The following is a 25336-nucleotide window of genomic DNA, read 5'->3' on the forward strand; positions in this document are numbered from 1 at the left end:
TTCTCACAGAGTGTGAATTTTGTCAATTTTTTAAATTTATAACAATGATTGCAATTGATAAACAATAATAGTTTTAACCTGAAGGTTGCTTGGTATTTTCATTTACATTAATCAGTAACATGAAACAGACTTCCTGTCAGAACTTGACTCATTCATCAGTGATGTGAACAAATTTTAGCTGAATCAGATAATAGGATTTGAGCAATGAAGGAATATTTCCTCAAGTTTTTCATGCTATTCACGGTGTAATGGCTGCAAACATACATAACTTTTACTGTTTTATTAACATTTTATCCATCACTGTCTTAGTCTACTCTAGAAAATCAGCAAGCCTTGATTTATAGCACTTGATAACTTTTGTAAAGATTCCCACCATGACTCATTTCAAACTACTGGTGTCACTTTGCTGCATGTGGAGTTGAAAAGAGACACACAGTAGCCCAACAGTGTAACATATTTCTACCAACCAGGTAGAATACATAAAGATGCTCAAGAGCATTCAGTTCAGTTCAGTCGCTCAGTCGTGCCCGACTCTTTGCAACCCCATGAATCGCAGCACGCCAGGCCTCCCTGTCCATCACCAACTCCCGGAGTTCACTCAGACTCACGTCCATCAAGTCAGTGATGCCATCCAGCCATCTCATCCTCTGTCGTCCCCTTCTCCTCCTGCCCCCAATCCCTCCCAGCATCAGAGTCTTTTCCAGTGAGTCAACTCTTCGCATGAGGTGGCCAAAGTACTGGAGTTTCAGCTTCAGCATCATTCCTTCCAAAGAAATCCCAGGGCTGATCTCCTTCACAATGGACTGGTTGGATCTCCTTGCAGTCCAAGGGACTCGAGAGTCTTCCCCAACACCACAGTTAAAAAGCATCAATTCTTCGGTGCTCAGCTTTCTTCACAGTTCAACTTTCACATCCATACATGACCACTGGAAAAATCATAGCCTTGACTAGATGGACGTTTGTTGGCAAAGTAATGTCTCTGCTTTTCACCAATAGTAAATTGTAGTAAAATTATTAGAGTAGTATGTTTTTAGTATTTATTACCTTTTCTAAAGTTATACTTTTAGGTTTATACATTTTAATTTTTGATAACAGCTGCATTTAACAACAGGCTAGCAAAATTTTCCTGACAATTTAACAATAAGTTGTCAAGACCAATGTGAGTTAGTTCCAGCATACCTTTGAATTCTCTTAATATAGCTGTTCCAGAATGTTCCAGACTTGCCCCTTTTCTCTCTTACCCTAAATACTTTTTTTGTGTGGCCTTAACAACTATCCTGATCTCAGCTGACACATACATGCTAATGATTCCTTCACATTCTTTTCCAGCCCAGACTTTTCCTTTAAACTTCACAGATTCACACCTTCAAATATCTACAGGACCTCTGTGCTTAGAGATTTCACCAGCATCTCAAACTCATTACCACCCCAAACAGCTCCTGCTTCTGTGGTCTTCATTCATTGCTGACATCCTCACAGTTGTCTGGGCTTCTCCCTTCTTCTTACATCCCATATCCAGTCAGTCAGCAAATCCACTGATTATACCAAATATGTCTTGACTCTGTTACTGCTCTAGTTCCTAACAAAAGCTACCCTAATCTATTTTTCTTGTTGGGGATACTGAACCAGCACCCTAAATGGTTTTCTAGTCTGGGTTTTTCTTTGTACCTCCCCATCCCTCTTTTTTCTTCTCTTCCAGCTTATCCTCCACAGTTGTTGGAGATGTCTATTTAAATTATGATCTTCCTATATAATTCTCTACCTACAACCCTTCACTTACCCTTCATTAGAATATAGGATATAGACCAAACTACTTACGGTGGGGGAAAATACTTTCTATAATCTGACCAATTTCTCTGCCTCATCTCTCATCCGTGCCTCTTGTGTACACTTTGCTTTCATCACAGTTCTGAAATATATCATAGTTCTGAAATACATCACAGTTCTGAAATACATCACAGTTCTGAAATAATCCCTGTACACATTTTGCTGCCTCTTGGCTGGAATTCCACCCAAACTCTTCTTGACTAACACTTTGATTTAATACACCTCTTCCAGAAAACCTCCTCTGACCTTACTTTTTCAACAAATTAAGCCAGCTTAGGTGAATGTCTTCCATGCTACCAAAAATAACCCCGGCATATCTGTCCTTTTAGTTGCTTTATCCTATTGTAGCCATTTATTTCTATATCTAGCTGCCTAACTAAAAGCCAAAAGTAGATTCCATAAGAAGAAGAAACTATGTACACAGCTGAGTAAAATGCTTGCTCAATAAATGTTTGATAAGGATGTGAATGAATAAAAACAACTTTAAAAATTCCTCAGTTTTTTTTTATAGAAGTATGTTTTACATCTGTGATTCCAAAGTCAAATTGGTTTTTAACTTACATTATTTGAAAGTTTTATCTGCATCTTATAATCAAGATCTCTTTCTTTTGAACTGAATGTATAGGTCCTTCCACTAATTTTTAAAATATTACTTAGAATGCTGTTTCTCAAAAGTGCTTTTTTATAGAGGAGTTGAAGCAGCACCAGATTGTAGACTAAATTCACATCAAGAAGGTCATGAAATGCAGTATTATCTTGAGATTTATATTGATTCACCAATCATTATTTACTGCTCATTGTGTATCAGGATTAGGATTGTATTAGGGCTGCAATAATAACAGTATGTGGTTTAAATACTGTAGAAGAGGTTGATGAGGAACTAGGGAAATATAGAAAACACAAATATATCCAAGTTAGAAATTACTGACAAATATTAAGAAAACACCATGGAGATTTAGGAGATAAGAAAAACCAACACCCAAGTTAAAATTATTTGAAGCTTCAGATGTGCTTGAAATTATTTGGTTGAGGAATTATCATAGGGAGCACTTTGCATTAAATAATATTTCTTAAGTATTTTATTTATTCTGAATATCCAGATCTTACATGCATGTCTTTCTTGCCAGGTTGCGTACAGAGGTTCCCATGCTGTCAAGTTAACATAGAATCAGGGAAAGGAAAAATCTGGTGGAACATCAGGAAAACCTGCTTCAGGATAGTTGAGCACAGTTGGTTTGAAAGCTTCATTGTTCTCATGATCTTGCTCAGCAGTGGTGCTCTGGTAAGTGATCTGACACCTAATGCTTAAATGGATGGTCATTATTTTTAATAAATGTGTTGGAAGTTAAAAATATTGTGGCATTTTTTTTTTTACTTAAAAATTAATCCCTCTGATCAGTAAAGGACAACATGTTAGTTACCTTAGTAAATATTTACTACATGCCATGCATTATTCTTCCTCCTGGAATGCAATGATGTTTAAGACCCACAGACTTTTCTCAAGGAGATCAGAGAGCTTTAGGGAAGTAAGAGGCACGAGTGATACAGAACTGGGATATGTCTGTAAGTGAAGTACATGCACGTTTAAGCTCTGGAGCAAGAAGAGTCGTCTGCTTGGGAATTCAGAAAGGTAGATGATATTTTGCAAAATCCAGAAAGATGAATAGGAATTTTCCAGCCAGGAAGGTGGCTTGAGGGGAATGAAGCATGAAATAGCATGAGACATTTAGGAAATTGAAAGTTGTCAAACTGTAGAAAGTGTTGTGGGAGGAAGAGCAAATCCAGGGAGGTGGGTGGTGACCAGAGATACTGTGAAAAAGATAAACAGTGTCAACTTATGAAGCATCTGGCATAAGAGAAAATACTGTAGTTTTAGGATGAGAATGGGATAGGTCTCATTCTTATACATGTGTTAAGCACTTTATATGAGATTTGAAAAGGATCTGGGAGAGTTAGAGGCTCCCTGAACTTTTTCTTGACTTAGAGAAGGGAAGCAAGAAAGTCCTGAGGGCCTGACTTTAATTCTTGCATTTCACTTCCATTGTCATTCAGAAACTCTGCCAACTGCTAGAACCTTCTCTCAGCATCTTAGTAGGTCTGTCCATTCTCTGTATCCCAACTTCTGTGTTTTCCTCAGTATTAACAATCAGATCAGATCAGATCAGATCAGTCGCTCAGTCGTGTCCGACTCTTTGCAACCCCATGAATCGCAGCACGCCAGGCCTCCCTGTCCATCACCATTTGTAAAAAGTGCTAAAGATTATTTTTAAAGTATTTATAGAAAAACTTGGAATAAGAAGAATAAGAATGGCACAAGTCCATAACTGTGGACAAGTAGACCACTGTTAACCACTAAAGATAAAGGTCCTTTTGCTTTAATTTTCTCCAACAAGGTGAATATTGTTTAAACTTAAAAGAGAAAATTCTAATCCTTTAGACCTGTCTAGGTCAGCAGTCATTTTCAATGGCTTCAGTTAACTCAATTCTTTAAGTCCTTTCAAACTATTTCTCAAGAAGTTTGCAGCTGTAACCACAGTATCATCATCTACCACTCACTGAAAGTTCTTGGGAAGGATCAAAAGGTGTCACATTGATGGAATGAATATAACAGATATTAGTAGAGCTGAAGCTTTTAATGAATGATAAAGGGTTGGTGAAAAATTCAAAGAAAGAAACCATCTTCTGTGCTCTATAGCCCTATTAAGCTACAGCACTTGATTTCACAAACCTTTCCTGCTGTGTTCTTGACATAGAGCTAGGTACTGAGAATTCATAAACACATAAGAGTTAAAGGAGAGGCTGTAAATCCTACTGCTGGCTTGAAGAAGAGTGCAGGGTGAGAGATTTATAGGAGGGGCTGACCCTGGAATCATGTCTTAAATTATTAGGACTTACTAGTTTGCAGGAGAGTGTAGGGATGTCAGATAGTGGAAATCACTGAAAGAGTCAGAGATCATGGTTCTTTTATAGGACTATAGTAATTTCATTTTTTTGCACCCTATTTCTCTTGACCTCTGGTGACCAGCCACCTGTACTGATGAGAACTAAATGTTACACTTGCGTGTGCTTGAGTGTTAAGTCGCTTCAGTTGTGCCTGACTCTTTACAACCCTGTGGCCTGTGGCCAGGCTCCTCTGTCCATGAGATTCTCCAGGCAAAAATACTGGAGTGGATGAGAATGGGATAGGTCTCTCAATCCTGCAGGATTCAGGATCTTTCCAACCCAGGGCTCAAACTGGCATCTCTTTACATCTACCTGCATTGGCAGGCAGATTGGTGACTCAGTGGTAAAAAAAAAAAATCTGCCTGCAATACAGGAGATGCAGGAACCCAGGTTTGATTCCCTGGATTGGAAGATCTCCTGGAGAAGAAAATGGCAACCCACTCCAGTGTTCTTGACTGGAGAACCCCATGGACAGAGGGCTACAGACCGTGGGATTGCAGAGTAGGGAACTTAGCAACAGACTTTCTTTCTTTTTTCCCTTTGCCACTAGCGCCACCTGGGAAGCACATGGGTTCCACTGTGACTGTAAACCAGAAGAAAGTCAGCAGCCCATAATAGCATAATATGTCAGTGATCTCTTTATCAGAATTTCATTTCCTGTTTTGGTCTTGAATCATAAGCTTTAAGTTGTACTGAATTTAAATTCGAATGTTATTTTCACAGGCTTTTGAAGATATATATATTGAAAAGAAAAAGAACATTAAGATTATCCTGGAGTATGCTGACAAGATATTCACGTATATCTTCATTCTGGAAATGCTTCTAAAATGGGTAGCATATGGTTACAAAACCTATTTCACCAATGCCTGGTGTTGGCTGGATTTCTTAATTGTCGATGTAGGTACTTTTGAGTAAATTTTAAAGAGGGTTTATTCTTAATAATAAGAGCTCTGGAAAATCTCACTAATGCTATATATTAATCATATTTAGATAGGTGATATGCAAGAAACAGTTTTTTCCAAGGCATAGCTATACCTTATAATCTCCTGTGTTCTCTCAGACTTCCTCTGAGAAATTTTATTTTTGATACTTATACTAATAATTTCATATTTGATTTTTTTCATTCACCTTTTTAATATATATGTTACATAGTTACTGCCTAGAAAAATGAATGGTAAGATGAATGCTTTTGCAGTATAATAGTTTTAAAGAAAGGCTAGCCAAAATAAGAAGTAACAGAAAGAATGTAGATCTTTTCTCTTAACCTGTAATTATTGAGTCTTCTAAAAATTATTATAAAATATTTAAAATCTTCACAAACTTCTTAAAATATTATCCCAAACTTTACTCTTTTCATCTTTCAGTTTAAGAAAAAAAGTTTATAAGCAGAGTTGAATTTATTTTTAGTTAATAAAGGGATATGGCTATTTAATAATGGAATTTGTATTTTGAAAATCTGAAGTGTGATTCTCAATATTTTGGAGTATGTAATATGCAGAATTCAGGAAAGTTATATAGCTTCAATTTGGATTTTTTAAATATTTTTCAAAAAGCTAAATAAATTATATATACATATAATATCTATAATATATATGTGTATGTTTATAAAATGTCTTAATAATGCAACAGAGCAAAACTCTACTCAATATTCACAATATTCATACACATCTAGGCATGTGGATTTAGGGGAGGAGTTGAGATTTTTTTTTTATTATCTCAAAAACAAATTTATCTATCTAGCACAGTTGCTCTTAAAGTGTAATCCCTGAACTAACATTTTTGGCACGTGTGGGTGGGAACTTGTCAAAGATGCAAATTCTCAGGACCCACTTAAGTCCTACTAAATAAGAAACAATGGTGTTGGGACCCAGCAAAACCGTGGTAACAAACCCTCCAGATGATTCTGGTGCATATTCAGCTTTTAGAACCACTCATGATTTGATATTCAGAGGATGGGCTTGTTTGATATCTGCAAGTTTCCTGATTATTTGAAACTTTCTTGACTGACCATTATTCATCAGGAGGGGCATATATCATGCTTATATACATGTATACATAAGTAGAAAGATAAATATGTGCATATATGTAGATGTTCTCAATTACAGACTGCATTTAATTTTCTCAATAATGTGCATATATTCAATGTAATAGCACTCACTCAGCAATGGTTTGGAGATCAGGTTAACCATTTCCTTAGGGGTTATTCTGATTATAATAGACATTTTAAAACTTTATTTTTGCTTATTAAAAAAAAAAGAACATTTATTATTCTAACTTAAAAGTACACCTATCTTTTAAACATACTTAAGTGGAAACTAATGGACCTGAAAGATTAGGTGAATTTAAAAGTGATATGAGGATTAGTTAGGAATGCAGGATATATAGCATGAGGACCTAAAAAGAAAGTTATCCTACATTTAGTGAGATATTTAGAAGTATATTAACTATGTGAAAGCAAAACACTTCACCACACATCCTGATTCAAAAATCACTTCACTGTGTTTCTGACATCAGCAGCAGTGAACTTATAAATGGTCAATTTTTCTACTTCTTTAATAGTTAAACATAAGGAAGTTGACTCTTGAGTAGCTCCTAATCTTCCCTGGAAAATTGAATCTTTCAGTCATTACTTAATTCCAATGAACTGCATTGCAGATATTGTTCTTAGTCATTGCCTCTTATTGCACACAGTGTGAAACAATGGATATTTTAAATGGATCTTATTCAAAGACTGGATGCGTTTACAGTTCCAGATTTCAGGTCATTGAGGAGTTCATTGTTGCTTACCAAAATGTGTATTGATTTTCTCTCCATGTTTTTTCTTCTGAGATAATTTACATAAGAACACAGATTTCTGTTGGACACTGGTTGTGGTAATTGTGGAGGGTCGTCTAACATGACAAAGTTCTTGTATGACTGTACTGATTGTGAAGCCAGTGAGATCACCTACTAGTCAGATGTCTTCAGTACAATTGAGATTTTGTCCCACAAATTATTGCTAGGAAAATCTTTGCTTCTGATTCTGAGAAACTGTAGGGCAGAAAAATCTTGGAGAAAATTTGCCTCATTTCAAAATCATAAGTCTTCAGAATACTTTTGAATAAGTTCTATACTAGGACATAAATTTGGCTGAGTGAATGCCACACTCTTTGGACTTCGCTTTAGAATCACACAGTTCTCTATTGTTGTTCAGTCACTAAGTCATGTCTCTTTGTGACCCCGTAGACTGTAGCATGTCAAGCTCCTCTGTCCTCCATTATTTCCCAGAGTTTGCTCAAACTCATGTCCCTTGAGTTGGTGATGCTATCTAAGCATCTCATCCTCTGCCACCCCCTTCTCCTTTTGCCTTCGGTCTTTCCCAGCATTAGGGTCTTTTCCAGTGAGTTGGCTCTTCACATTAGGCAACCAAAGGATTGGAGCTTCAGTTTCAGCAACAGTACTTTCAATGAATATTCAGGGTTGATTTTCTTTAGGATTGACTAGTTTGATCTTGCTGTCCAAGTGACCCTCAAAAGTATTCTTAAGCACCACAATTTGAAAGCATTAGTTCTTCTGCACTCAGTCCTCTTTATGGTCCAACTCTCACAACCGTACATAACTACTGGAAAAACCATAGCTTTGACTATACGGACCTTTGTCTGCAAAGTGATGTCTCTGCTTTTTAATATGCTGTCTAGGTTGGTCATAGCTGTTCTTCCAAGGAGCAAGCATCTTTTAATTTCATGGCTGCAGTCATCGTCTGCAGTGATTTTAGAGCCCAAGAAAATACCCTGGACTTTATTCCAATTAAAATTTTGATAGTTACTTTAATTAAATGTTCAGAATTAATAAGCAAGTGAAAAACCTACAAAAGTATGAAAAGCATATGTGATTTTATTATTCAGATATAAGAAATAACTTACTTTCCTTCTACTATTTCTTTTTTTCTGGTTAACTTTCCTTTAAATCTATTTCCTTAAAAAGGCATCTATTTTAACCAATTTTTAGACAATTAGTAGATAACTTTATATATAAATCATGTTGTTCTTGTTGAGTTGCTCTTCAGTTCAGTTCAGTTGCTCAGTCATGTCCGATTCTTTGCGACCCCGTGGACTGCAGCATGCCAGGCCTCCCTGTCCATCACCAACTCCCAGAGTTTACTCAAACTCATGTCCATTGAGTTGGTGATGCCATCCAACCATCTCATCCTCTGTCATCCCCTTCTCCTCCTGCCCTCAATCTTTCCCAGCATCAGGGTCTTTTCCAATGAGTTAGTGCTTCGTATCAGGTGGCCAAAGTACTGGAGTTTCAGCTTCAGCATCAGTCCTTCCAATGAACATTCAGGACTTATCTCCTTTAGGATGGACTGGTTGGATCTCCTTGCAGTCCAAGGGACTCTCAAGAGTCTTCTTCAACACCACAGTTCAAAAGCATCAATTCTTTGGCACTCAGCTTTCTTTATAGTCCAGCTCTCACATCCATACATGACCACTGGAAAAACCATAGCCTTGACTAGATGGACCTTTGTTGGTTGCTCTTAGTGATCTTTAAAATTGACTTGTTCTCATCATGCTTTATTATTTAATTGAAATGATTAAATGAAATTTTTGATTAATGAAAATTTTCTTTTTTGTAGGTTTCTTTGGTTACATTAGTTGCAAACACTCTTGGCTACTCAGATCTTGGTCCCATTAAATCCCTTCGGACACTTAGAGCTTTAAGACCTCTGCGAGCTTTATCTAGATTTGAAGGAATGAGGGTAAGAAAATACTAAACTTTCTAATATATTCATATTTCCTAATAGAGTATGAAATATGAAAAATGGGTAATTAGAAATTATGGACTGTTTATACCTGTGCATATATATACATATGTATGATCTGTTTATGTAAATAAGTGTGTATACATGTGCATATACACACATTTCAGTGCATATTGTTTAACAAAGAGTACATGAAATATAGTAATGCCTCCTTCATATTATATTGTTAAGCAGTGATTCAAATAAGTTACTTTTCCCTTCCTAAATGAAAATCTTTCCTATGGTAGGAAATGCAAATGAAGGGGACACTATTAGTCCTGACAGCATCTCTCAAATACAAGTCATGAAGAACTTGCCTGTATCAGGTGCTTAAATAATATTTTTTAAGGAGTCATTCTGGGTAGGAAGCATAAGAAAAGACAGAGAAGTAGCATCAGGCATCACTTTAAATTTCATTCTTGAAATACATGGTTCAATGAAAATATCTCCAAATTATATTTGAGAAAATGGAAGCTCTGAGTTAATTTAATTTGCACTAGTCTGTATAGTGCCTAACAACTGATTCATTTTTCAGAAACAAACCAGGTGAGATAAATAATGACTACCAGAAACCTAGCTTTAGGGCTGTATTAAACCAGCAACTTCTTCATAAAATACATAGAGGATAAGAGGACAGTGACTTTATTTTCTCTAATGAGTCCATGTCCTCATTTGTTGCTACTCCCATCAAATTTCTTCTTTTCCAGATAGGTTCCTGCTTTCTCATGCCTCCATTCTCTTGGCTGGGAATGCTTCTCCCTCCCCTGTCTCAACTCTAACTCATCAATATAGCAAATTCCTACTTATCCTTTAGACCTAAATTTAAATGTGCCTTATCTGTCCAGGTATAACTGGGCATCCTTCCTATGTGTTCAAACACATAAAATCCTTATTATATTGCATCATACATATTTATCTGACTGCCTCTCTGTAGTCTCTGGACAATTTAACATGCAGATTAATCTAGCTTGCTGCTTCTCTAAATGTAGTCAGCATCATTTGAAAACTTAGTAGAAATGCAAATTCCTGATTGCACCCTACATCTGCTGAATGATAAACTCTGGAGTGGGGCTCAGAAATCTGAAGCCTCTGGGGAATGGTAGAGGTCTTTTAGTCTAGCAGATCTTCATTGTTATTCCTGCTAACCTAATTAAGACTATTACCTCAACTAGTTAGTGTATCCAGTGCATATTGTTCCAATGTATATGAGAGATCATGATTATACAAAAAAATATCATAAGTAAAAGTCAATTCCTGTTTGTCCTGTAAGAACTGAAAAATTTATGTTTCATTTTATACACAAAGGTAATATTGGAATTGACATTAATTTTGCTCTTTGAGCATTAGTATATAGAATGTTGCCATCAGAACTTCTCACTGATCCTTGGACTCAAGGGGGGCACTTGTGACATTTTCATGATCAAGGAATATACTTTGACCAACAAAACTACTTCCCTCAGTGATTAAGTCACTCCATTATTTTACCCTGTTCTTTGTTCTTCATCTGTAATACAGCTGAATAGGATGAAGGAGAATGTTTTAATGCATTTGGAGTGACAAATGTATCTATTTAGTTATGTTTATTAGCCGGGCAAAAAAAAGGGACTTTTCTTCACAATGCAGCGTCATTTTTAAGAATATGATTGGAAACATTTTATAGTTAGCTTCCTTTGAAAAGACTTGAGGTTGTTGAACTTATTGACTTCTCCAAATGGCTTCTCATCAGAACAACATATATCCATCTCCCTCAGAGACCCATCATAATGCGCATTCTTTCAGCAAACATTTTCAACACCAACTATGAGTCAAATTTTGTTCTATAAAAGAAATACAATGGTAAATAGACCCCAGCCCCCCAGGAGTGAGTCAGGACAATGTCCATGGAGAGATAGACAGGGGAATATTAGTTATTCTGTGGCATCTGCTGTAAACAGTAGGCACCCGGTGCTACGGGAGTGAAGATGAAAGTGGCTGCCTGGGGGGACCTGGGAGGGGCTTCATAAGGAGGTGACCTTGGAGCCATGACTGAAAGAATGGGCCTAGCTCACAGGCAGGTGGGCATTCCAGGCAGAGGTGCAACTTGGTAGAGAAGGACAGAGTTGCATAGGCAAGGTGTGTTTGAGCAGAGACTAGAAGGATCAGCATGCCTAGGTGATAAGCATAGTGGGAGGGTAAAGGAAATGAGGGTGAAAATGCAGGTTTGAATCATAGCTGACCACTTTGAACTCTCTAATCCTGTTCTTCCTAACCCTTTTGAGGGTGATGTACACTATAAAACTCTTGTGAAAGTATAAATCATCTCCATAAACAAAGCATGCCCATAATATTTTCATATAATCTCATGCCCCCATGGAACCTCTACAGGTCCAGAAATCGCAGGGTAGTAACTGTAGTTCTGGGTCAAGAGTCAACAACCAAAGCCCACAAGCTGGATGCCTGTTTTATAAAGGAAGTTTCTTTGGATCACATTGCATTCTTCAGTCACTAAGTTGTGTCTGACTCTTTGTATAACCCCATGGACTGTAGCCCACCAGGCTCCTCTGTCCATGGGGTTTTTCCAGGCAACAATATTGGAGTGGGTTGCCATTTCCTTCCCCAAGGGATCTTCTGAACCCAGGGATCAAAACTGTGACTCCTGCATTGGCAGGCAGATTGGTTACCACTGAGCCCCCCGGGAAGCCCCACTGGATCATAGCCACACCCGTTGGTTTACGTATGGTCTGTGCTCCAATGGCAGAATGGAATAGTGGCAACAGAGATCATATAACCTGCAAAGCCTAAAAACATTGAAGACAATATTTGCCAACTCCTGCTCTAGACAATCTCAAAAGTAATCAGGGATCCTTAATGTCTTTCCTTTTGGAAACATCTTGAGAGCCTGCTCAACATATTGCAAAAAAAAGAGGGAACATATGCTTTTTACTTATCAAGTTAGTCTTTAATGCATTTGTCCCCAAATTCAGGGTAGAGTTTAAGAAGATAGTAAGTTTGGAAAGATGAGGTAATTAAGAAAATCTGGAGAGTGATAAATGTTACAGTAGTTGCATGCAGTAGGAAGAAGTATTGGTGAAAGGTAGTAGTAGAAATGGCTGAAAAGCAGAAATAACGGGAGCATGAAAGATAAACTGTATTGCATTTTTGTGTCAACTGAGACTAGCTCTATATTTAGCCAAGGCTTATGTGTAAAGTGCTTTTTAAAGTTAGAATAATAAATTTGAAAATATTGCTCTCATTCTGCAGATGAGGAAACAGGGATCCTAAGGTCTTAAAGATATTTATGTATCACATAACTAGTGTCCATGCATGCTAAGTCATTTCAGTCGTGTCCAACTCTCTGCGACCCTATGGACTGTAGCCCACCAGGTTCCTCTGTCCATGGAATTCTCCAGGCAAGAAAACAGGAGTAGGGTGCCATGCCCTCCTCCAGGGGATCTTCCCGACTCAGGGATCGAACCTGAGATTCCTATGTCTCCTGCATTGGCAGACAGGTTCTTTACCACCTGGGAAGCCCCATCACATAACTAGCAGAACCAATTAAATCTAAGGAGTTCAAATCACAAAAAGATTCCCAGTCTTAATTCCAGCTTATATATAGTAATGGTTTACATGGAAGAATTTTAGCACTGGTAATTCTAGGACTATGAACCTTTAAATGTACATTTTGCTTATTTAATCATTTATATTTATAAATTTCTTTCTTTTCTAGAGCATGCAGATTTTATGACTTCACCTTACATACATCAGGTTTTGGTTTATTCTTTTATTTATTTAATTTATTTGAACTGTCATTTAATCTTAGTAAATTGTTTCGTATTGTTGCTAATAGTTTCACTGTGTGATCCTCATGTATTTTTGTAAACTCATTGAGCACAGGACTCCTGTCTCATTTTGTCCTGCTTAGCACACTGCTGAGCGTATAGTAGGCATTCAATAAGTCTTATGTCTTAAACATGTAAGGGTAGCTTTTCTAACTTTTTAAATTCTGCATAATGTTTCATTAATGTTGCCTACTTAACATTCTTACTGGTCCTAATCCTTCTTTTCTTTCTTTTGAATGCTAGGTGGTTGTGAATGCGCTCATCGGTGCAATTCCTTCTATCATGAATGTGCTACTTGTGTGTCTCATATTCTGGCTGATATTTAGCATCATGGGAGTAAATTTGTTTGCTGGCAAGTTTTATGAGTGTATTAACACCACAAATGGATTACGGTTTCCTACAAGTGAAGTTGAAAACCGTTCTGCCTGTCTTGCGCTTATGAATGTTAGTCAAAATGTGCGATGGAAAAACCTAAAAGTGAACTTTGATAATGTTGGACTTGGTTACCTGTCTCTACTTCAAGTGGTAAGTGACTCATTTTATGAATGCTTGATATTTTAGTGCACATTGGATGGAGGACCTGTCATTATCATATAACTATTAACTAAAAATTAAAGATAAAGTACCGTGTGACTTAAAAAACAGAAGTGGTCTTTCTTAGAACATGTGCCTATAAACATGAGTTAAGAAGCATGGGCTCTATTGCACTGATCTACAGGCGATTAATCCATCATCACCTTTTCAGAGTCCCCTGACCCCCTGCCATCGTGCCTTCTGAATTGCTCCAAATATGAATAGTCATTTTTTGGACTACTGCTTTCACACTACAAGGAAATCAGAAGGACTTGCCACTGGTACAGAAAGTCCTTAAGATATGGAGAAAAATTGCTTCTTTCCTTAGTTGTAAAACTCTCCACCCCCTCTGGAAAAATAAAAGTTCAGGTACAAAACTCACAGGCAGTTCTAACGATCTGGAAATTCACTGCTGCTGCTAAGTCGCTTCAGTCATGTCCGACTCTGTGCGACCCCATAGACGGCAGCCCTCTAGGCTCCCCCGTCCCTGGGATTCTCCAGGCAAGAACACTGGAGTGGGTTGCCATTTCCTCCTCCGCTAGGACGGAGATTTAGAACGTGACTTGGCAATGTGCCCCCCCTCTTTTTCTTCTTGACACAGCATCTTTATGTTAAGTTGATATCTTGAAATATAATAGGCTCGCTTTATCCATGGCTTTGCATCTACATGATGCAAGGGCTTGAGCATGGGCAGATTTTGGTATCTTCAGGGAGTACCCTGGAACCAGTCCCCCCTGCATGTACCAAGGGATGACTGTATAGTTCACTAACTTAATATTACTTAAATGTTGTAATATTAAATACACTTACTTTATGGCTATTTTAGACTATGAGCTTTACATTCAGATTCTATCAATGTTATATTTACAGGCAACATTTAAGGGATGGATGGACATTATGTATGCAGCAGTTGATTCTGTTAACGTAAGTATTGGTAAACATAACACCGAACTCTACAATTTTGCAAAGCTTCTTTGTTTAGTTAGGCTGTTTTCAAACAGCAGCTCCAAGAAGCTCCTGCTACGGGCACACACACTGAAGAAAATCCACCTGGTAGTTGCCTCAGTTACCTGTGTGGCATTTGGAAACAGAGCTTGACTTAAATTCTGTGACTCTGCTGTATCAGACAAGCTTGCATCTGACTTGCAGCAAGCCACTTTATCTCTCTGAGCCTGTTTATTGATCTATAAAAAGAAAATAATTCACCACCACCTCATGGGGCTGTTCTCTGGATCCAGCTAGAAAATGTAAATAGAGAACTTAGTTCAGCCTGGCAGTAATGTGTTCAGTAAATATTTATCAAAATAAAAATGAAATAACATGTTTTATTTATCAGTGTTACTGCTTTTATATTTTAAAGTGCCTTGGAAGAGTTAATGTGAAATAAGTCTCACACTAAGGAATTTTGAAAACTACTGACTAGTTTATATTATCACAAAAGCTAGTGAAGATATTTCTATAATCAAATTTAAAAACGCAAAATTTATATAAACATGATATCATCTCTTTTATGTTTTTTCTGGAAACAAATAACACGGATTGTAATTTACTTACTACATTGTCCTATAATCCAAGAAAGTGGATAAGCCCTTTGTAGTTATTTGAAAATTATATTTAGTATTGAATAAATGTTTAAGAATGATTATGTTGAACTTTGACAACACTATGGCTTCTGTAAAACTACGTTTACCTAGGATTGCACTATTTGAATTTCCTTGTCAGAGCATGTGAGAAAGAAAATGATGAATTTATTGTCAACATACCGTTAACTTTTGTTAATTCCGTAGGTAGACAAGCAGCCCATTTATGAATACAGCCTCTACATGTATATTTATTTTGTCATCTTCATCATCTTTGGGTCATTCTTCACTTTGAACTTGTTCATTGGTGTCATCATAGATAATTTCAACCAACAGAAAAAGAAGATAAGTATTTCAAGTTTTTGTCATTGCCCTGAAAGACATGAACATTATTTTTCAAAAAAATATAATGTGAAATTTAATGTCAATTACTTCATTAGAATTTCATTAATTTTCCAAGTAGTTTTTAGTATCTAGTGATGGATATGCTTAATCTCATTCATCTCTGCACAGAAAATAATCATCCTGCAATACCTGAGACCTGGGTTCGATTCCTAAGTCAAGAAGATCCCCTGGAGATGGAAATGGCACCCGACTCCAGTATTCTTGCCTGGAGAATCCCATGGACAGAGGAGCCTGACGGGCTACACTCCATGGGGTCACAAGACCTAGACACAACTTAGTGACTAAATGACCACAAAGTCCTAATTATTTTTAAGCAATACATCAACTATTCAGGTTTTTTTCCCCCAGTGTTCCCTGTGGAGACTTGATTAAGAAAACTCAGTGCACTAATTATTTATTCAAAATGCTTTTCATAAATAGTTCCTATATTCTGTTCTGAGCCATAAGAGGGATTATTGTTATAGACTTTGTCTTATAAATGAGAAAAGGCACAGAGATTTTGAGTGATTTACCAAAATTATGCACCTGGTATGTGATAGGGTTTTAATAGTCAGTAGTTGATCTTATCGGAGAAGGCAATGGCACCCTACTCCAGTACTCCTGCCTGGAAAATCCCATGGACAGAGGAGCCTGGTAGGCTGCAGTCCATGGGGTCGCTGAGGGTCGGACATGACTAAGCGACTTCACCTTCACTTTTCACTTTCATGCATTGGAGAAGGAAATGGCAACCCACTCCAGTGTTCTTGCCTGGAGAATCCCAGGGACGGGGGAGCCTGGTGGGCTGCTGTCTATGGGGTCACACAGAGTCGGACACAACTGAAGTGACTTAGCAGCAGCAGCAGCAGCAGTTGATCTTATATACTTTGTATATTATTTAGGCCCCTTTCTACCCCCCAAATACTTTAATATGATATAGTTATAAATGCAATAAGAAGTTAACAAGAAATATAAATAGGCAGTTAGAAGAAAGCTAGATACAGCTAAAACATTTTTATGATGTATGTGACAATTGAGCAGGCCTTGGAAGATGGATGAAGAGACACATAGCAACGGGGAGGCAAAAGGATAAGTAGTCCACAGCAGGTCAGAGATATGTCTGAGCACATGCACAGTGATGATAAAGGAGGCAGCAATCCAGGCAAAATACCAGTCCATCCAGTTGGGATGTAGTTTTGAGAAAAGAAATAGCAAGAGGTCTTGATTTGCTTGAGCACAGATCTGAAAAGCCATATTAGATATTTTTCAATAGGAGCTGATGTCATTGAAGTATTAAGGAAGAACATACAAGCAGGACATACACATCTATTAAGATTTGATGACATGTCTGATCCTGTGTAAAGTACTTTACACAGTAATCTTCATCACATTCTGTAAGTGTAGAGGGCATAGTATCCTCATTTCACCTCTCAGAGGGGTTACGTGCCTTGCACATGATTGGATAGCTCAGAAGTAGCTGCATCATAGATCCAACTCTGAGGTCTCTTTTCCCAGAATTTATAAAATCCAGCTTTAATTTAAAAAATTAATCTATCAGTGATGCCGAGAATGACTGTAAGAGCCCAAAGACTAGGTTAGACTCTCCTTTACCTGCTACCTAGACCACACTTCGGAGAAGGCAATGGCACTCCACTCCAGTACTCTTGCCTGGAAAATCCCATGGGTGGAGGAGCCTGGTGGACTGCAGTCCATGGGGTCGCACAGAGTCGGACACGACTGAGCCACTTCACTTTCACTTTTCACTTTCATGCATTGGAGAAGGAAATGGCAACCCACTCCAGTGTTCTTGCCTGGAGAATCCCAGGGACAGGGGAGCCTCAGAGTCGGACATGACTGAAGTGACTTAGCAGCAGCAGCAGCAGACCACACTTCATTCTCCAAATTAGTCATTTGCAGCACTAGAGAACATGTGTGTGTGAGTGCTAAGTCGCTTCAGTCATGTCCGACTCTGCGTCCCTGTGGACCATAGCCACCAGGCTGTGCTGTCCATGTGATTCTCCAGGCAAGGGTACTGGAGTGAGTCGCCGTACCCTTCTCCAGGAGATCTTCCCAACCCAGGGGTGGAATCCCGTGTCATGTCTCCTGCATTGGCCGGAGGGTTTTTACCACTAGCGCCACCTGGGAAGCCCACTAGAGAATAGGGGATACATTCAATTAAGAGATTTTAGAGGGTAGGATCTACAGTATTGTTTGTGGTTTGCAGGAGAAAAAACTGTCTATGAAGTCTCAGTTTTCTCAAAGTAAACTGAGTTACTGTGGCTGTAGCACCACCCACAGGAAAAGAGACTGTAGAAGGATGAGGTATAGAATAACAAGAGGAAGTGATTTCAGGTACTGGCTTAGTATCTAAGAAAAGACAGATGTACTTGCAATGAATTGTCATTCATGATATGATTGACTGTTCATGGGTGAAGGAAAATGTAGTCAATATTGTGTTGTTTATGCTTACATTCTGAATACAGGTGTTTATTTTTCAAAGAATTTTTTAAATTCCTTGTTCCATTCTAACATTTTATATCTGACAAAGTTAGTATTATCATATATTCATGCCTTTAGGCAGAGAACCTTAAATAAATAATAATCTTGAAAAAAATATAAATTATACCTTCATTTCCAATGTAGTTATTTTTCCTACTTTGGTTATTATATACGTGTACCTGTGATATATAAGCACACACATATAGTTCTGCAGCATTTCCTATAGAGGATGAATTATACGTGTATCTAGAAAGAGCAGTATGACCATGACAGAACAGCCACAGCCCTCACTGCTTTAGTCCCCTTGCTTTTAAATATTATTCTTACAACAAGAATTGCCACTGCCGGAAGATGGGATGAATAGACACCATTCCCAGTAGCATCAGGCAAAATTACTAATTTCAAAACCCTGACAGCTCCTGTTATCCCCTACCATTCTTCCCGTGTTTCATTTGCATTTGAAACATGCTTTTTATCTTCTGCCCCTTTCTGAATAAGTTTACAGTTTCTTTCCAACCTACTTGGAGAATGAAAGAAGACAGGAACAACCTGTCTTCAGTTAATAACCTACTACGTAGGAGGCCTACTGTGCTATACAAAGTGTGTATGAATTCATCTAATCCATAGAACAAGCAAATGAAAGTGGTACCTTTATACGTATGTATAAACCGAGGCCTATAAAGAGTAAACAGCTTGTTTCAAATCAAGAACTAGGATGTGAGGGCGATCTGGTTGCGACATCTGTCACCCCATTGATCGCCAGGGTTGATTCGGCTGATCTGGCTGGCTAGGCGGGTGTCCCCTTCCTCCCTCACCGCTCCATGTGCGTCCCTCCCGAAGCTGCGCGCTCGGTCGAAGAGGACGACCATCCCCGCTAGAGGAGGACCGGTCTTCGGTCAAGGGTATACGAGTAGCTGCGCTCCCCTGCTAGAACCTCCAAACAAGCTCTCAAATCAAGAACTAGGTCATTGGCAGTCAGGATCCAAAGTTCTGTTTGAGTGCAAAGCCCATCCAAAATGAAATGTGGCCTCTTAGTGCTTTTTAACTTCAACACTTTGATCTCGGTTTGGTGTGAAAGTCAAAGTGTTAGTTGATCAGTCATGTCCAACTCTTTGCAACCCCATGGACTGTAGCTCACCAGGTTCTTCTGTCTATGGAATTTTCCAGGCAAGAATACTGGAGTGGGTTGCTATTCCCTTCTCCAGGGGATCTTCCCAACTCAGGGATCGAACCTGCATCTCCCACTTGGCAGGCAAATTCTTTACCGCTGAGCCACCTGGGACGCCCACCAAATACCCATACCTCTTTCTAATAGCCAACCCCACTTTACTAGTTTTTCAAACTAGTCTTTGAAACTAGTCCTTAAGTCTTATAAATACTGTTTTTATCTTTAACAAATCTATGTGATAATTGGGTTTTAATAGTTCATCAGAAAATATACTTCTAAAATTTGAACTTAAGTTATTAATGAGTTCAGGTTATAAAAGGGAAATGTATGCAATGTATTTACACAAATGACTAGTACAGACCTTGGTACATGTAAGTAAATTCTAAGTAACATCAACCCTTTTCAGTAACAGTAACCTTATTTGGAAGGTTAATAACAACCACAGGAATTATAAATAATTATTGAATGTTTGGAATGCAGTATCTTAATTGATCCTCACAACAAACCAGTGAAGTAATTACTCTTGTAGTGTGAGATTATTCAACCTTCAGTTCAGTTCAGTTCGGTTCAATTGCTCAGTCGTGTCCAACTCTTTGCGACCCGATGAACCACAGCACGCCAGGCCTCCCTGTCCAACACCAACCCACGGAGCCCACCCAAACTCATGTCCATTGAGTCACTGATGCCATTCACCATCTCAGCCTCTGTCTTCCCCTTCTCCTCCTGCCCTCAATCTGTCCCAGCATTAGGGTCTTTTCAAATGAGTCAGCTCTTCACATCAGGAGGCCAAAGTATTGGAGTTTCAGCTTCAACATCAGTCCTTCCAGTGAACACCCAGGGCTGGTCTCCTTTAGGATGGACTGGTTGGATCTCCTTGCAGTCCAAGGGACTCTCAAGAGTCTTCTCCAACACCGCAGTTCAAAAGCATCAATTCTGCGCTCAGCTTTCTTTATATTCTAACTCTCACATCCATACATAACTACTGGAAAAACCATAGCCTTGACTAGACTGACCTTTGTTGGCAAAGTAATGTCTCTGCTTCTTAATATGCGATCTAGGTTGGTCACAACTTTCCTTCCAAAGAGTAAGCGTCTTAATTTCATGGCTGCAGTCACCATCTGCAGTGATTTTGGAGCCCCCAAAAATAAAGTCTGCCACTGTTTCTACTGTTTCCCCATCTATTTGCCGTGAAGTGATGAGACCAGATGCCATAATCTTCGTTTTCTGAATGTTGAGCTTTAAGCCAACTTTTTCACTCTCCTCTTTCACTTTCATCAAGAGGCTCTTTAGTTCTTCTTCACTTTCTGCTATAAGGGTGGTATCATTTGCATATCTGAGGTTATTGATATTTCTCCCGGCAATCTTGATTCCAGCTTGTGCTTCATCCAGCCCAGCGTTTCTCATGATGTACTCTGCATATAAGTTAAATAAGCAGGGTGACAATATACAGCCTTGACATACTACTTTCCCTATTTGGAACCAGTCTGTTGTTCCATGTCCAGTTCTAACTGTTGCTTCCTGACCTGCATACAGGTTTCTCAAGAGGCAGGTCAGGTGGTCTGGTATTCCCATCTCTTTCAGAATTTTCCACAGTTTGTTGTGATCTGCACAGGCAAAGGCTTTGGCATAGTCAAAGCAGAAGTAGATGTTTTTCTGGAACTCTCTTGCTTTTTCGATGATCCAGCGGATGTTGGCAATTTGATCTCTGGTTACTCTGCCTTTTCTAAAACCAGCTTGAACATCTGGAATTTCACAGTTCATGTATTGCTGAAGCCTGGCTTGCAGAATTTTGAGCATTACTTTACTAGCATGTGAGATGAGTGCAATTGTGCGGTAGTTTGAGCATTCTTTGGCATTGCCTTTCTTTGGGATTGGAATGAAAACTGACCTTTTCCAGTCCTGTGGCCACTGCTGAGTTTTCCAAATTTGAAGACATATTGAGTGCAGTACTTTCACAGCATCATCTTTTAGGATTTGAAAGAGCTCAACTAGAATTCCATCACCTCCACTAGCTTTGTTCGTAGTGATGCTTTCTAAGGGCCACTTGACTTCACATTCCAGGATGTCTGGCTCTAGGTGAGTGATCACACCATCGTGATTATCTTGGTAGTGAAGATCTTTTTTGTACAGTTCTGTGTATTCTTGCCACCTCTTCTTAATATCTTCTGCTTCTGTTAGGTCCATACCATTTCTGTCCTTTATCGAGCCCATCTGTGCATGAAATGTTCCCTTGGTATCTCTAATTTTCTTGAAGAGATCTCTAGTCTTTCCCATTCTATTGTTTTCCTCTATTTCTTTGCATTGATTGCTGAGAACGGCTTTCTTATCTCTCCTTGCCATTCTTTTTAACTCTTCGTTCAAATGGGTATATCTTTCCTTTTCTCCTTTGCTTTTTGCTTCTCTTCTTTTCTCAGCTATTTGTAAGGCCTCCTCAGACAGCCATTTTGCTTTTTTGCATTTCTTTTTCCTGGGGATGGTCTTGATCCCTCTCTCCTGTACAATGTCACAAACCTCTGTCCATAGTTCATCAGGCACTCTATCAGATCTAGTCCCTTAAATCTATTTATCACTTCCACTGTATATCATAAGGGATTTGATTTTAACTGCTATGTAATACATCTTTGACATAACATGTAAAGACCAGCCTGACTTACAGAATGTCTGCCACCTAGGTTTTAAAGGGATGCATTTCACAAGGTCTTTATAAGCTATGGTTAATTAAAATGACAACACAAGTTTCTCTACTGGAGTGTTTTGTAATCTCCTCTTAGCTTCATCCCACTCTTCATTATACTGACAACCAGGGTATCATCAACGATAGATAAGACATGTAATTATAAGTTATTAATAGCCTCTGATATTCAACCCTCGGGCTTCCGAGGTGGTGCTAGTGGTAAAGAGCTCGCCTGCCAGTGTAGGAGACATAAGATACATGGGTTCGATCCTTTGGTCAGGAAGATCCCCTGGAAGAGGGCATGGCAATCCACTCCAGTATTCTTGCCTGGAGAATCCCATGAAGAGTGGAGCCTAGCGGACTACAGTTCACAGGGTCACAAAGAGTTGGACATGACTGAAGCAACTTAGCATGTACTCACTTTCAACCCTCATCACTAGACGGTGAAGGGTTTAGGTTTCTCTTGACATTATCTTGAAAGTTCTCTCTTGTACATCAGTAGATCAGATGAATACCAAAGTTACACAAAGACTGCGTATCAATTAGAGGAGACGTAAATTAAAACACATAAGACAGAAAGGGAAGACTGGTTTTCATTAGGTATTTGATAGATAAGAAAATGCAATCCAGGAAAACCAAAGGGAAACCATATCCAGATCACCTTTAACTCCAGGCCCCTACAAGTAAAGGAAAGATTTCAGAACTATAAATTTCCCCCCAAATTCCTAATTACATGGATTGTGCTAATTTATGCCATAACTAAAAGTTTATATTTCAGGTCAATGAGGAATGTGCATGAATCTGTATAAATTGTAGATAATTTTAAGAAATCAACAGAGTTTAAAAGAATAGGCAAAGCTTCTAGGTCTCCTGTGTGAGATTTAGACTTCTACAGTGAAGAAAGGATCAAAAACTTTATTTAGATGTTAGTTTATTTACTGTTGAATCTTAAATGTTGTATATTCAATTAGAAAGTCCTTCAAGTCAGAAACCCTAGAGTACTGATAATTTTCTCAACATCTAAAACTCTATTATGTATATTGTTTATACCCAATAAAGTGCTTATGTTGAAATTCCTTTATTTGGAATTAAAGAGATAATGAAAGTTTTTTTTAGTAAATAAGTAAATAAATGTACTATGTGTATACCAAATATATTTGTGTGTGTACACTATTTATCAATGTGTTATAATAACATATATAGTATATTCATTTTTATGCTAAAGGAATATGGTATAATAAAATGAATGCAAGTGAATACAAAAATATTATTACTTTTTGCCCCTACTATTTATGAGTCAGTATGGCTAATAAGTAAACATTAGCCAACTTATTATTACTTACTTTTGTTTCTTATCACTCTTCCTGATATATTTGTTATTTAACAATGAAATGCCTGATGAGACAAGTAGCAGATAAAATGAGATACCAGCATATCATTTAAAACAAAACAAGTTAGGCTACTAAAAAATAAGTGAGCCAATTATTATTTCACATAATCCATATATTTTATATATTATGCATATTACATTACATACAGAGAGTCATGTCCCTATGTGTAGGTAATCCTTTAAGATAGATTTGATTTATAGCTACTTGCACATAATAAGATACATTTCATTTTATTAAATTGAAGTGTAATTAACATATAACAATATATTAGCTTCCCAGGTGGTACTAGTGGTAAAGGACCTGCCTGTTAATGCAGGAGACATAACAGATGCTGGTTAGATCCTGGGTTGGGAAGATTCCCTGAAAGAGGAAATGGCAACCAGCTCCAGTTTTCTTGCATGGAAAATCCCATAGACAGAGAAGCCTGGCAGGCTGCAGTCCATAGGGTCGCACAGAGTCAGACACAACTAAAGTGACTTAGCACACAGCACGTACAATATAAGGATTCAGTATTTGCATACGTTGTGAAATGATTACCATAAAACTTTAGTTACATGTGTCACCATCTGTCACCAGAAGTATGGAATACTTTTCAAGAGCCATACTAATCTCTATATGGTTCCAATTTTAATATATGTGCTGCTAAGTCGCTTCAGTTGTGTCCGACTCTGTGCAACCCCATGAATGGCAGCCCACAAGGCTCCCCCGTCCCTGGGATTCTCCAGGCAAGAACACTGGAGTGGGTTGCCATTTCCTTCTCCAATGCATGAAAGTGAAAAGTGAAAGTGAAGTCGCTCAGTCGTGTCCGACTCTTAGCAACCCCATGGACTGCGGCCCACCAGGCTCCTCCATCCATGGGATTTTCCAGGCAAGAGTGCTAGAGTGGGGTGCATTGCCTTCTCCAATATATGTGCTACTGAAGTGAAAACACATTTCATTTCTGTATGAATACATTTTTAACCTGAATAATCACCTGAAGAAATATCTGGAAAATGATTCTGGTTTTAACTAGATTTATTTTTATTTCTTTACCTTGGAGGTCAAGATATCTTTATGACAGAAGAACAGAAGAAATATTATAATGCAATGAAAAAGCTGGGATCTAAGAAACCACAAAAGCCAATACCTCGGCCAGGGGTAAAAAATATTATATTTAGCATGTAAATTTTAAAATTATTTTAATTCATCTTTAATATATAATTATTTCTTAAACATGAATGTATAATTTTAACATTTTAATGAAAAGTCCTTATAAAACTGAATATATGTATTTTGAATACTATCACAGCTCTTAATAGTCTTTCATATATTTTCCTTTTCTATAAAAATGAAAAAATAATTATATATGCTTTTACCTCTACATTAGTTATACATCTTACTATTAGTACAAATGGTCTATAGAGAATCAAAATAAAATGTACTTTTGACTGAAATTTGATTATCTTGATGACATTATGATGTAGTCATAGCATGTAGCGATAGCTGTCTTCAGTCAGGTGAAACCAACCTTGTAGACCTTTGATATTACAACAGACAGAACACCAGGGAAGCAGTCAGACTGGTCATGAATCTAAACTTTATCCTGCTATAAGATCAAAGACCAGAATAGGCTCAGGTGTAAATAGTGAGTCTTAGCAGTTAAATAGTTTGCATTCCTCTAACAGTTAAAATAAATTTAAATGCATTTTATGTACCTCAATTT

General features: G+C 38.0%; 1 protein-coding gene across 2 annotated transcripts in view; it reads left to right on the forward strand.

Moving 5' to 3' along the window:
* SCN9A (sodium voltage-gated channel alpha subunit 9) overlaps window positions 1–25336 on the forward strand; it is a 169337-nt gene that overhangs the window by 135549 nt on the left and 8452 nt on the right. For both annotated transcript variants that reach the window (XM_055572372.1, XM_055572371.1), the window contains 7 exons: window positions 2955–3109; window positions 5494–5667; window positions 9386–9508; window positions 13612–13893; window positions 14812–14865; window positions 15729–15866; window positions 24667–24771. In XM_055572372.1, the coding sequence (XP_055428347.1) occupies window positions 2955–3109; window positions 5494–5667; window positions 9386–9508; window positions 13612–13893; window positions 14812–14865; window positions 15729–15866; window positions 24667–24771 (1031 nt within the window). The remainder of the gene's footprint in view (window positions 1–2954; window positions 3110–5493; window positions 5668–9385; window positions 9509–13611; window positions 13894–14811; window positions 14866–15728; window positions 15867–24666; window positions 24772–25336) is intronic.

Source organism: Bubalus kerabau, chromosome 3 (assembly GCF_029407905.1).
Source record: "Bubalus kerabau isolate K-KA32 ecotype Philippines breed swamp buffalo chromosome 3, PCC_UOA_SB_1v2, whole genome shotgun sequence".
Classification (NCBI taxonomy): domain Eukaryota; kingdom Metazoa; phylum Chordata; class Mammalia; order Artiodactyla; family Bovidae; genus Bubalus; species Bubalus kerabau.